The sequence below is a fragment of the Ambystoma mexicanum genome, chromosome 4p (genome assembly GCF_040938575.1).
Source record: "Ambystoma mexicanum isolate Mex_15411 chromosome 4p, UKY_AmexF1_1, whole genome shotgun sequence".
In the NCBI taxonomy this organism is placed as follows: domain Eukaryota; kingdom Metazoa; phylum Chordata; class Amphibia; order Caudata; family Ambystomatidae; genus Ambystoma; species Ambystoma mexicanum.
This window is the reverse complement of record NC_090927.1, coordinates 903,414,862-903,429,448: the sequence shown is the minus strand read 5'-3', so window position 1 is coordinate 903,429,448 and position 14,587 is coordinate 903,414,862. Positions and strand designations below refer to the sequence as shown.

Genomic DNA, 14,587 nt, shown 5'->3' with positions numbered 1-14,587 from the left:
AACGAAACTGATACTGGTTTTTTCTTTACCGAGGATTCCCAGCCTGACGACGGGGAATATTCAGGAGCATGTGAATCCATGCCAGACCCCATGCTGGAGAAAGAATACATAGCAGTACACATGCACAACCACAGGAGGTGTCAAGGCTCAACAGAAGCAATTACTCGTACCTCCTCACCATGCCCACCTTCAAGCGAACAGGTTGCGTAGCACTGCTTGGCCGACTCATGACTCCTCTCTGGAATCCCGGTCAACGCAGTACAATTTCGTGAAGGTGCGCGTAGACCTCCACGTAGCAGCCCTGCAGATGTCCAGCACGGGCACACCAGACAGGAACACCGTAGTAGCAGCGAGCCTGGCAGCGGTCTGTTTGCCAACCAGTGACAGTAGGTGATACAGTCAGAGAGAGACCTGGAAATGGAAGCCTTGGAAAAGGGCCATCCCATGGTTCACAGGACCAAAGTTCACAAAGAGCTGAGAAGTTTTCCGGAAACTCTGTGCGGGCCACATAAAACTTAAGTGCTTTAGCCACATCCAGCAAGTGCAAAGTCCTTTCAGCTGGCGACAAAGGTGTCGGAAAAAACATAGGTAACACCAAGGGCTCTTTGAGGTGAAATTCCGACATCACATTGGGCATGAAGGAGGGGTGCGTCCGCAGAACCACCCTAGTCTTGTGACAAGTCAAGTAAGGCTGCTTGCATGACAGAGCCTGGATCTCACACACTTGTTGTGCAGAGGTGATGGCCACGAGAAAAGCTGCCTTCCACGACAAACTTAAGCGGAGCTGAATGCATATGCTCGAATGGGTCCCTACTCTCCCCCCCATGAGCCTGGTCAAAACCACATTGAGTTCCCAACACCGAGGCCGGAGCCTTCAACAGCAGGAACGATCGGAACAGTCCTTTGATAACTCCTTCACCAAATGGTGCAACCACAGGGAGACCGTCCCGGCAACCTGCAGTAGTGGAAAATATCCACCAGATGTACCTTGGCGGCATGGGCCAATCCCGATTTGGCCAATGACAGCATATACGGAAGCACTTGAGGAGCCGTGACCCTCAAGGGGTAAATCTTCTGTGACCGGCAACAAATCGCTTCCATTTGTGTCTAACATTTCAGAGTAGACTATGCTCTATCCTTGGCAAGGACTTCCATGCAGTTCATCGGAAGATCGTAGCCACCGAATTCTAGAGCGCTGGAGGAATCAGGCCTTCAGGTTCAGAGACCCTGGATCGTGGTGAAGAATGGCGCCTCCTTCCCTGGCAAGAAGATCCCTGACCACTGGCAGCTTCACTGGAGATGCCGTTGACATGCTGAGAAGGTCCAGGTACCAGATTTGCCACGTACCAGATCTGCCCGTTGGTGCAACGAGGATCATCCTGCGCCGGTACCGTCTGAGTTGATTGATGACTCTAAGTAGCAACGGCAACGGAGGGAACGCATACAGAAAGAGGCTTTCCCAAGGGAATGAGAATGCTTCCCCCCTGCTCCCCATTTAGGCGAACATGCTGGCAAATCTCAGGCACTTAGTGTTTATCGCTAACACAAACAAGTCGATCTGGCGATTGCCAAATCTGATGAAAAGGGTCTCCACAAGGTCCTGCCAAAGTTCCCACTCGTGGCAAGAGCTCAGAGTCAGCGACCGTGTTCTTTACTCCTGCCAGATGAAACGGAACAAGGAACATTCCCTGGCCGGCAGCCCAGTGCCATAAGTCCAGCGCCTCTTTGGAGAGCGCTGGGGATCAGGTGTCTCTCCCTCCCCCCCTCAGTTTATGGATGTACAACATTGTGGTGGTAAAAACATTGTGGTGGTAATGTCTGAAGACCTGCACCACCTTGTCCTTGAGGGGCGGCAGGAACAACTTGTGGTCCCAAAACACTGCCCGTAGCTCAAGAACATTGATGTGCAATGTCCTCTTCTCCGGTAGCCACAGGCCTCTGGCGTCAAGACTTCCAGTGTGGGCGCCCATACTTCCAGGGAAGCGTCTGACATGACCGTCTGCTGGTGCAGTGGGGTCTGGAAATCCGCACCTCTGGTCAGATGAGGGCACGCTCCATCACCTTATCGCTCAACGGAAGCCCTCGTCGACCGCGATCGTGTCTTGGAAACCCAAGAGGCATCGAGGAACTCCTGCAGGGGGTGCATCCGTAACCTGCATAGTCGGATAAGGTAAATGCATGACGATACCTTGTCGAGCAGAGACTTGATGGCCCTCACTATGGCGAACTTCAGTGTTAGCAGCTGCTGCACCTTGGCCAGGATGGCTGCTATCCTCTTCCGACAAGGATGCCAGGCATGACACCATGTTGAGTCGGGATCCCAGGAACAGCGCGTCCTGCTAGGGCAGCAAGCAAGACTTCTCAGTTCACCGAGAACCCCAGCTTCGTCAGCTGCTGGACGGTTTCTGCCGTGTGAGCGACTGCGATCTCTGTCAATTTTGCTCAGATGAGCCAGTCGTCCAGGTAGGGGTAAACGTGGATCCCTCGTAGACGCAGCCGCGCCGGCGCCAGGCACTTGGCGAAAACCTTTGGCGCCAACTTCAATCCGAAGGGAGGACCTTGAACTGGTAATGTTGCCCTTGAAACACAAAGCACAGAAACTATTGGTACCCCTTGTGAATGGGGATGTGAATGTAGGCATCCTCCAAGTCCAGCGACAATAGGAAATCCCCCTTCTTCCAGCTGTCCTAGCACGTGCTGAAGAGTGACCATCCGAAACTTCTCAGACCTGATGTACTTGTTCAGACGGCGTAGGTCTAAGATGGGCCTCCACCAACCCGTCTTCTTGACAAGGAAGTACCGAGAGTGCACTCGAGCCCAAGAGCCTCTTTGGAACGAGCTCTATCGCGCCCTTCTTCGGCATGCCCCGCACATCCAGCAGAAGCTAAGGGACATGGTTTTCCTGCCTGGCCACTGGTGGTATGCGACGACACTTTCGTTGGAATTCCAGGCTGTGTCCCTGTGGCAGAGCGTCCAGCACCCAACAGTCGGTGGAGATTGACTTCCACACGCTAACGAAGTTCGCCAGCCCGACTCCCCCCGGGGTGCGCAGGTGCGGGCCCGACATCACGGCTGGTTCAATTTTGCTTCGCCGTGGAGGCGCCACCTTCGGGGCCTCACTGGCGACCTCCCCCAGACTTGCGCCCCCTGTAGGCCTCCAGGGCTGAAGAGAGGGACAGTTGACGGTAGGACGAAGAACTTCCACTGAAGCCTTTGGCGGAACCTTGGGGTTTACCCCCGAAAGGGCGGCCTTCGCTGCTGAAGCGTGCCCAAGGCACGTGCCGGCTCGGTATCCGCCTTGATGGCCTGAAAAGACTTGTCCACGGTCTTGCCAAACAAATTTTCCCCAAAGGGCATGTCCAATACCCTCGACTGCACATCCTGGCGAATGTTAGTGGCTCTTAACCAACCTCACAAAGGCAAACACTGTTGCCCATTTGACAGAACCCCGTGTCGGCAATGTCCATGGCCACTGATGGCATAGTCCGATGCCACCTCGCCCTCCTGCAGGATCTCCAACGCTTCTGCTCTCGTCATCGGGGAGGAAGTCCAGGAGGGGAGCGATTTTAAACCAGAGCTCCCTGTCATAGCGCGCCACGATGTCGAGGGCATTGGCCACCTTGATGGTCGTCACTGCCGACATAATGACCCGTCGTCCCAAGGCATCTAGCTTCTTCCCCCTCGCTGTCCAGGGGGTAGGGAAACTCTCACCTTGGGGGCCGCACCCTACAAAACCGCGGCCTTCACAAGGGACGCCACCACCCCTCCGATGGAAGGCTTCACCGAGTGAATCTGGGCGGGCCTGTACAACCTTTGGGGGAGTGGGGGGTGGGGGGGTGTGGGGGGTCAGAGCCCCGCTCCCGCTTGTCCTTCTCCAACTGGCCCATCCGGGGCTTCTCCAGAAGTTTACCCGGGTGGTCAGACTTCCTCTTCTTCGCTGAACCAGAGCGTTGGCCCGTGGTTGAAGGTGCAGGTGACACCGAGTTCGCCCTGGCCGCTGGGGAGCCCATTGCAACAGCGCTAACGGTGGCCATGGACTTGCGGTGCTTAGCCTTATGTTGGGCCCCCGTCGCCGGAGCACCCTAACAGGTCTTCGAAGACTGCTCAGTTTTTCTCTTGTGGCTGGGGGAGGCATGCTGTCGTGACTCACCTGTAGCAGGGGCCCGAGCCTTGGCCTGGAGCCACTCGGTGGGACGCCTGCACTGATAATTCCCGGTGCAGGGGTCCATCTCCTTGAAAAACACACAGTCTTCCTCCACGTGCGTTTGGTTCGAATGTAGGCAATAGAGGCACACGGAATACCCATTGTCCAAGTAGATGTTCCGTAGGCCACATCCTGGGCAAATCCTGATCAGAGGCGTTCAGTCTTCCTTCCCTCTGCCATGTCCACGCGGAGTAGGTCTCGAGGAATCTTCTGGAATTCTAACACGATGAAATTTTGTTGTTGAGGGGAGCTGGAAAATCCAAACACGGGTCCCCGTTAATGTGATGGGTCAATGGAGCTTGAGGCTCGATTGACTGCAAAATAGAGTAAAACGCAGCAAAAAGCCTGAGAGCTAATCATGGGGACTCCCACCACTTGAACGTGCAGTAGAAATCTGAAGATGGCTGCCAGAGGAGGGGCTTAGGTAGAGGGCAGTCATTGGCTGGGGGCAGTATGACCCCAGAGACCAGTGATTGGTTGTTAGGAGAGAGAGTTCGGAAGTGAAACTGAAACTGATTCTCTTTACCGAGGACTCCCAGCCTGACGGGGAATATTCATGAGCATGTGAATCCATGCCAAACCCAATGCTGGAGAAACAAAGTATCCCAAATGCACTTCACTGAAAGGTGATGTGTGCAATTGTAACAATACAAGAATTCCAAAAGAGAGTTTCAGTACTAACAGTCTTGGGGATTAGCCAGTTTCCCCACAAGGTGGAGCCATCAGGCAAGGGTAGTAAAGCAGGCAGCTTTGCTTAACTCCAAATAGTCAGGACCGGGTTTAAACAAAAAAGTACCCCATGGAATTCTATGGTAGGAAAGCAGCAAAAAGAATAGCTTTCCTAGCATCTTCCGAACCGAATCCCGAGTGACTGGTGTTGAGAATACATGTCCACAGGTCCAGAGTTATTTTCTGAATACCCCTCAAGGTTCCACTGGGTCCTGGAGTAATGGGGCTTGCGGCACTGCCCTTCGCCATAGACTTACATTGGCGTGAATATTGCTCCGGTTGGTTCCTTTCCTGGTTGGCTGGGTCTAAAACCTGGGACTGGAGCTCTTCAAGTGGGTCTCTCCTCCCCTAGGGTTGGCTGCTTCTTGGTCCCATAGTGCCAGGTACAATAAGCACATACCTGGCTTTATCCTATAAACTCTTGCTCTGCCCATGTAGTTAGTCCTGTTGATTCCTTTCGGGAATTTTAAGAAACTTTACAACTCCTTCAAATGAAGGGACTAAAACAGGTAATGGCCATTTTACACAAGTCCTCATTGGGCCCTGGATATACACCAAAGACTAGATCTTTCACTGCATAACTAAATAGGAGACGCAGGTCTGGCAAAGTTAGTCCGCTATTCCCCATTTTTGAGGTCCATGGAAGCAGGATTTAAAGTATATCCTGTTTTTGCTGTATATTAGAGGTTGCAGGAAATATTTGTACTGTTCATACATTGTCATTGTTGATGCTGAGTAGTACTCAGCATGTTTGGCTGCAACTAGGGATCGTTTTTCCCTGCCACCTAGTATCATAATGTACCATTGTTTATCACCACAAACAGGTCATATATTTAGCTACAGCCGAGACAGAACACTGACAAATATGCATGTGCGTGCTCATCTGCCCGCTGAATTACAAACTGCTGCACCTGGTACCACTGTACAGCCTGACCGCTGCACACACCAACTAAACACAACTATCCGGGCAGCTGCAGAAGTGTTATCTTTTATTACTGTAGTGAAGAGCTCTCATCATGTAAGCTGGCTGAAGCAGTGTGCAGGCATGGCCAGCACAAGCATCTATCACAGTCCCCTTCGGCTCACTTAATTCTGTAAACGGTTAACTAGGTACAGCACCACCAGGCTAGCTCATCCAGGTCATGAATGAGCCATCCAGATATGCAGATGCACGTAGTCAATGTAAACAGTTGAGCGCCTAGGACTGTTATTTATAATAATGAAGTTGCCAAACCACATCATAATTTTTACTCTGGCAATACATGCCTGTTCGCAGAATTGCTCTGGCAACCAACCCCAGAAATTTAAATATTGGATGTTGTGAAGTGCTCACAGTCAAATGTCTAAACAGGCCATGCAAATTCCCCAGCAGGCCTCAAATGTTGGTTTGTAAAAACACATTTCTACTGACCATATTAACTCTGAGACCCGTAGTCACCGTGCAGCACTCCACATGAGATGGGCTCCGGAACAAGGGTCTGCACCACTGTAGCAATACATAATCCAGCTGGACCACTCTGCTTCAAACCAGAGGTACTGTTTAGGCTTGGGGTACTTATCTTATTGCCTTCTAGCCGCGCTCTTCTCAGTCGGAAATTGCATTGGCTTACCTTTTAGAGTTGATTTCAACTCCCTTCTCACAGGCTTAACAGCTTGTGACCCTACAAGTGATTTTTTTCTAAAGACTCCCTAACTTTGTGCAAAACTTTGATCTAAGTAGTGCATCAGGTCTATAGACTGTGTCCCGAATGAATTTGGCTGTCCTGGCTCCCGGAAGACTCTTCTAGTCCATTGACTTTGATACGGTTTGTCCCTCATAGATGGTAGCTTGTTGTATACGGTTACTGCTGGGAAAGGCTGATCTACATATCATTGAAATAATTAGTTGTCCTCACATGTACTGAGAAACTGTCTAACCTTTTTCCTAACCTTTCCTTTCTACAAACCTCAGAAACTGCAAAGTTTACTAGTGTGATATATAAAAGCCATTACTGTCCTTGTGATTGAAGTCAACTCAGGGTGTATGAAGTGTGTAAGAAGCATATTCAAAGATTATCCACTAACTTGTTTTTATTCTGGAAAGTAATTTTAAAGTAGATTGACATTGTTACAACCAATTGCCTTTTTTTAAAAGAACACTTATTTAAAAATGGAGGTTAAAGATTTATAACTAAAACCTTGAGTGTAAGTGTTACTTGGCTACTTGTATTCACGAATGTCATTGCTACTGCTCTACATCTCACATTTACCCATCTTGAGATAGGCCTATGTTAGGCAAGATTGTAAGTAGTAACCCTGTGGGAGACTACACCAGCCTTGTCCTCCTGGCAATAGATATCAAACTATTGGTATTCGTCTGTACTACACCAGTTAGTAGTGACTGAGCAGCCAGAATTATCTCAAGCGGGGTAATTGTGCGCTGTAGAGGTGCAACAGAGGTTCACAATTACAGGTATTCAAATAACACTTCTACTCAAGGTTTATTAGAATAATGATTCATTAGTCAGTTTTAAAATCAGCCTTCTTTAGAAAAGGCAATATGCAACAATAAAATACACTCCTTCAGTTTCAGCTAAGTAGATGCCCTTTTGAGATATGCGACACACACACACACACACACTTCCTACACCCTGAGGGGACTTCAATAGCTAGGCCACTGTGGACATTAATATATCACTTTGACACGTAAATGCCATACTGAGATTGTGGACAAAGGAAAAGGGTTAGGGAAGGAAACAAAGGTTAACAAGTTTCTCTGAACAGGTAAGTACTTTACAATCCCCCAATAAAGAATAGGTCAACCCTTTCCCAGTTATACATGTAACTTATGTATGACTTTTTGAGGGACAGATGAACACAAAGTCAAAGGTCAGAGTGTAAGAAGAGTTTGCAGGGAGCCAGAACACCCAATGTCACTTGAACAAAGTCTAGGGGAGCTGAGGCCCGTCTTGAGGATAGCACAAAAGCCTTGCACTGTTATATAGAGAGTTTGTAGAAAAGAATCACCGTCGGGCCACAAGCTGGGAGGCTTGCGAAAAGCAAAGACCAAGCAACTCTGCAAAAGGCAGCTAATACAAGTCTCCAGTGAGAGCAAGAAAGCTACACACAAGAGGTAAGTACCCCTAGTTAGACAGTACCTTCGGTCTGAAGAAAAGGGTCCAGCTGGCTTCTGTTCCTGTTGCAGTTCTGCAGATCCTGCGGTCCTGGGCCTCAGTCGTGGAGACGAGAGGATGTCTGGGGACTCCTGCACTGCGGTTTGAAGGTTGGCGGCAGCAATGGGCTTACTCCAGATCAGCAGCACTTTGCGGTTTCAGCTACCGGCAAATAGCACCACCTTGGTTCTTGGACACCTTGTGGGCTCCCCTTGCTTCTGGGGTACGCAACTCTGTTGAGGTGGCTCAGACTTGGTTCACCCTGCTTCAGGAGGGTCCTCAGGATCTTCCGGGAGCTTGGGTACGGTTTAAAGACGATGCACTCGTTCCTGGTGTTCCTGTCCCCTGGCACTCGGTTCCAGCAGCAGCAAAGTACAGCCAGCAGGGAGAGGTGTTCCAGTCTAGTTCGTCTTGGGGTCAGTTGGTCCCACCAATCCAAGGAAAGAAGTCCTCCTTTCCAGGTTTCTCTGGACGATACGAAACTTGGAGCTTCAGCACTGCAGCAGGGCTTCACCAGGCAAACCAAAGGCCCAGGAGGTGCAGCAAGCTTCTTTCTTCGGTTCCTTCGTCCAGTGGTCGACTCTGCCTGCTCTCAAAGAAACCTCGCCTCTTAAGCAGTTTTCTCCCATTCATTTGCAGCCGAGCTGTCACTCACAGCAGGGTGGCTGTCCTCCAAGGACAGCCAGCCAGCCACCTTCGGGGGCATTCCTGTAACCAAGGAGACTAAGCACAGGGAGTTTCAGGAACCGCTCTTGCTTTCTGCCCTGCCAGACATGCTGGAGCCAGAGGTGGGATTCAGCCATGAATTCCGCCAAAGACAAAACAAACAGACCAAACCAGGTTTGTCGCGCAGAGTAAACCCCAATTAAGACCTCAGAAGCAAGAAATGGCGAGAAAAGAAGACCGGGGCAATTTTGACAAAATGGGCAACCATGAATACAATACTGGAGCCGAGGAATCAGCATGCAGTAAAAACGCACAATGGTAGGAAAAATAAACCACTGCCACCAGCCATTAACTGTAGTGAGGGTAACAAAAATGTTACATGAGAAAGTAGAGAAAGGGGCTACCAAGTAACCCCCACAGTACTTCCACATAAGATGGTTTGTACTGGATCTACATAGGAAAAACTGGTAAGTACAAAAAACTCGTAAGTACAGTCAATTTCACTTTACTACTCTTAGGAATAGTAGAGAAGGTATTAAAACCTTAAGAGAAATCCAAAGGACTTCTCTGTGACACTGCACTGAAGGTGCTGTGTCATAATACAAAAGGTGATGCCTATGGAGTTGGTCAGACTCCAAAGTCATAAAAACACAGTCCAAATCAAAAATGTGAGTGAGATAAAGGTCTCACTCCAGGATAAAAAAAAAAAATCAAAGTCCTAAAGTCCAGCAAAAGAGCTGGGGGTCTCTAAGGTAGAAGGGAATTAACACAGAAATGAGAATTCTCAACAACTTGCATAGTACAGACCTATACCAAAAGGTGGGTTACCCAATATCAAGCAGATACATGTTGTGTAGTCACACACAGTGTGACTGCACCAATTCTTACCCAATGTGGGGAGCAATTGCTAACAAAGTTTAAGATAATGGTAATTGAACAATAATTTGCCATTTCTTATTTTCACAACTAATTTCATACACTGGGCAGTGCACAACGTTCACTTTAAAGCAAAAAACATTTGAGCAATGTAGGAAATTACTTTTTAAAAAGGCAAATGTATTACCTGGTTTCACTTTAAATAGAGTCCTCAACAAGCAATTACAAAGATCAAAACACACATACAAGTTTCTGTACCTGTGTCACCCCGGTCCAGGAGCACCAACGATCCATTGGCTCCTTCCAGCAAACCACTTAGGCATTCCAATGTCTCTGCTGTAGCCAAATTAATCTCATCCAACAAGATCCACTCCCCTTTCCTCACTGCCTGGGCTAGAGTTCCCTAGAAGAGAAAATAATATTATATCTTGCACAAAAAGTCTAACCCCCATTGCAGATTTCTGAACAATTTAACAGTCCTTGCATCCCTCCCATCCCATCTAAAAAATGTGCATCTAAATGCATTTTTTGCTCCCCCCCACTGTTATTTTTATTTGGACCCCCCCCCCAAACCTTTTTAACCTTTAAAATCCCCCTGAACAAAAAGTAACCATTTACCCCCCAAAAATATGCATTTGATGCACATTTTTTTAGATGGAAAAAAATAGATGGAACGGCATTAGATTGAATAGCATTAACTGGAATTGCATTAGATGCAATCCAGATACCTAACAGACTGCTTTGAATTTATTTTCTACAAGCCATCATTTGAGGGCACGCATAGATGACTCTGGCATGTATGTGCAGGGTTTAAACCAAGTTAATCCAGACTGTCACAATAGTAGCTCTAACAGTAGTTGGACTTCTCGCTAAGGAGAGCAAAGTGGTAGTTCTCAGGTAAAGCTATACATACATTAATTAGCACAAAAAAGAAAGCATTTACTGAAGAAATGACACATTATGAAGACCATAATTGAATTTCTAAAAGGTAAGGTATGCATTTTAAAATAAACAGTGCCTATCAAAACAGATCAGTGTATAAAAGAGCACACAATTTTACAGGAGAGTAAAAAGTACAAGCTTGTTTAGGAGTTTAAAAAAAGTTAGAACATCTCACTAGTGTTGAGGGGGTGCTATTGCGCCGAAGTAAGATGGCCGCCTGAGTGTAGAGCTCCGGACGGGGAGAGCAAACGATCCTCGCTTTTACACCTCTGAACGCATCCGATTGCTGGCATACTGCAGGAGTCTCCTCGGGAACGGTGCTGCTGGACTCCTGTAAAAAAACGGAGCTAAACGCAACCTGGGCGCCAAACTACACGACCTGCACAGTTTGGAGCTGCTGCTGTCTGCTTTCCCCGCTCCGCGGCACCAGGGGCCACGGCTCTCCTATTCACCTGAGAGCGCGGCGCGGAGGCCCACTGTGGGGGAGGGGCGCCGCGCCCCCTGAGACGAACTAGGCTGCTGTGGACTGCAAAGCGGCTGCCTTATCCCCCTCGCCACCCTTGTACAACCTGCCTGGAGCTCCCAACCCCCGCCGTGTGCAGCCTGCCGCCTACATCATCAGCATCCAGCGGCTTCTAATCTCCTGCGTCGCCCGCCTGGATACCGCGGCTGGTCCCTCTGCCTGCGTGCAGTCTGCCTGCCACCCCCTCCTCAAGAACACTGACAGCTACAAGGTAGGGGGCGTGGGTGGACGGGCGTGACTGGCTCTGGCGGTCCTTACGGCCGGCCCCTACTGCCGCCTGTGTGCCTCCCGGCCCGCCGCGGCTGCGGGCCTTCGGCCTGATCAGGGTGGAGCAGATCGGCGCTGCCCCTGGGCGGGGACCCGCTGCAGTGCTGCTTGCCACCCGAGGGCACCCATTTTACCGCTGCTTGGCACACGCAGCACCATTGCTCTCTTTAGCTGTCTCCCCATCATCCCCTGTACACTTGTTGGGGGCTCCTGGTACACTTACTGCAACTTTTGAACCAGGGCTGGGCATCCCACTGGTCAAACACTACTGCACGCCTCCTCAATCTATACAAAGGTCATTTGACCCTTCTCCCCGCAACTGTGCAACTATGCTGCTGGGGTGATTTGTGTGGACCTCTCCGCCCATTGACCAGATTCCTACGACATACTGCGTTGAAGCCTGCGGGTTCCCGCCACCTCGCTGCACCTTACTGAATCCGCTGGCCCAATCCTGCAGCCTCCGGCTGCGCTGCGCTGCTCTGCCCAAGCCCTCCACACCCTCCTCTATAGAGGTCGAGTCCCCATTTCATACCAGTATTGCCTTGCTCATAACTCTCTGCAGTGTCTGGACTGCCCATATCTTGGACCTCGCCGGGCTAACGGTCAGGGACCCGCTCCACCATCGGTCTGAGCCATTGCCTCCTACACCACGTTGTTGAGGCAGCGGTCCTGCGGCACCATCATGGCGACGCTCCCCTGTGGCTGCATGTGATACACCTTGGCCCTTGCTGAAACGTGTGGGTTCACCCTAACACTGTACCCATCGTACTGTATCGGTATCCTTGGTTCAACCCCTCTCAGGGTATTTGTCAACGTGGAACTTGATTCCCTCGATTGCTGTTTCCTCTAGGGTCCTGCAGACCGCACTTTACCAGTCACCATGACCAAGGGGGCTGGGACTGGAAAGAAGCAAAGCTCACTGAACATGTTCCCTAAAAAAGCCTCCAGGCCGCCGAATGAACCCCCAGAGGAATCGCCTACCGCCTCAGCATCCTCAACCCCTGATGACTCGCATAAAATGCTAGAGTACATGCGCAAAGGTTTCACTACACTGCATACTAAACTGGATGATATGAATGGCACCATCTCATCTATAAAGGCCCATATCGAAAGAACGGATAGCAGGGTCGCCGAGATCGAAACAAGGGTTGGCACCGCTTATGCTGACCTGGGTTCCCTACGTGCCGCTGTCACTGCTCTCACCGGACGGATCTCGGCGGTTGAGAGGAAAAATGACGACCTTGAATCTCACTCTAGGCAGAATAACCTCCGAATTGTCGGCGTACCCGAGGACAACATCAAAGAGCCCATGGAGGACTACGTGGAACGCATCCTCCTAACAATCCTTGATAACCCTAAGCTCTCGGCACAATTTGCAGTGGAAAGGGCTCACCGCACCCTTACCGCGAAGCCCAGACCTGGGATGCCGCCTCGTCCCATCATAGCCAGGATCCTAAACTTCCACGATCGAGATGCTCCCCTGCGAGCAGCCAGGGCCAAGGGTGAGCTACTTCTGGGTGCAGCGAGAATACACCTATACCCGGATTTTTCCATTGCGGTGCAGCAGGAGCGCAAAACTTTCTTGGCAGTTTAAAAAAGACTTCGTGACTTAGGAGTTAAATACTCTATGCTCTTTCCCGCAAAACTAAGGATCGAACACTCCAACCAAACATACTTTTTCACCATCCCTGAGGAGGCTTCAAAATTTATAGATGAACACATCCCTGGTTGATTCATTCATTGTTAGCACTAGATCCATGTCTACCATGTTATTGTTGCACCTAAGCCACGTAGGGGGCCGCTGTTGGCGAGTTCCCCTATGGTGGCCACAGGGTAAATGAAGTTCATTGGTTATTGTTTTGTTAACGTTGCTCCACCAATCCTTAGCAAATGTGGTCCCATTCGTCACTACGGTCTTATTGTGTTCAGAGACATGCAGCTTTCCGATGGTTCCCCAGTTTGGCGACTATCCTATCACCACAGCCGGGCCCCGGGTGGTTGACCCCAGGGGACCGGCCTGTCCACAGCCGTCTCGGATCTACATTACCGATGTGACCCGCACCCACTCTAAACACCCTGCTTTATCCTACTAAGTAGCATAACTCTCCTTACGCTCTTCCCAGTCCGGCACACCATCGCCCGGCAGCTAACAGACCCCCAGGCGTTGATGCCTAAAAGTTTATGGATGTTTTGGTTTTGTTCGGGTTTCGTCCCTCTGATTGGGGGAGGGATGTGGGTGAGGGGTTGGAAGGAATATTATGGTTTAAAAAAGTCTTGACAGCCTCCAGAGGCGCCGCAGGCACCGCGCCCAATCAACTCATATGTAGTCAGGCGACCGCATACACCTAGGGTACACACCTTTCATTTCACTGGAATCCACCTTTACTTATTCCACCATCACCCCTTCAAATATGGCTGACGCTACTCTGACCTTTATGAGCTGGAACATCAGGGGATTAGGCAATTATAAAAAGATGCGACAGATTCAGCTCTACGCTGAACGCCACGGAATAAAGATCCTATGTTTACAGGAAACCCACGCTTGCTCGGAGCAATGTGAACGATTTGCAACAAGCAATGGGGCCCCCAGAGGTATTACACCAATTATTCCACTCAGAGCTGAGGCACCCTCACCCTAATGCATAGAAATCTGAAGTTCACGTGTCGGCACTCCCACATAGATCCACTTGGAAGGTTTGTGCTCACTGGTATATTACAGCATCAGGAGATAGTCATCCTGAACATATATGGTCCCAACGTCGACGACCCTGACTTCTACCTTCACCTGGCCACTACTTGAGAGCTAGCCCCTGATTCCTATTTTATGGGGTGGGGACTTCAATACGATACTAGATGTCACCCTGGATAGATTGGGTTCTCAACCCCGCCAACTGTCTAGGGCAGCATATTCTATCCTGACCTCGCTCCCCCGCTTGGCACTGGTGGACGCTTGGCGCCTGGTGTATCCCGAGGACCGTACATACTCCTTTTACTCCTCAGTGCATGATTCCCACTCTAGAATAGATAGATGGCTTGTCACAGACATACTGATTAGATGCGTAACTCACTTAGCCATTCTCTCCAGGACACTGTCAGACCACTCACCGGTACTTATCTCCTTAAACTGGGGATTAGACGCCAACAAAACAAGACAGTGGAGGATGAGTCCTCATGCGCTGGTTTTTGCCTCCGAGCTTGAATCCTCCATTGAGGAATATTTTGAGATTA

At 49.9% G+C, this 14,587-nt stretch overlaps 1 protein-coding gene across 3 annotated transcripts in view; it reads right to left on the bottom strand.

The window, feature by feature from the left end:
- The window catches only part of MDN1 (midasin AAA ATPase 1), a 2,688,524-nt gene that overhangs the window by 2,350,790 nt on the left and 323,147 nt on the right, over positions 1–14,587 (bottom strand). For all 3 annotated transcript variants that reach the window (XM_069606482.1, XM_069606484.1, XM_069606483.1), the window contains exon 18: positions 9,886–10,030. In XM_069606482.1, the coding sequence (XP_069462583.1) occupies positions 9,886–10,030 (145 nt within the window). The remainder of the gene's footprint in view (positions 1–9,885; positions 10,031–14,587) is intronic.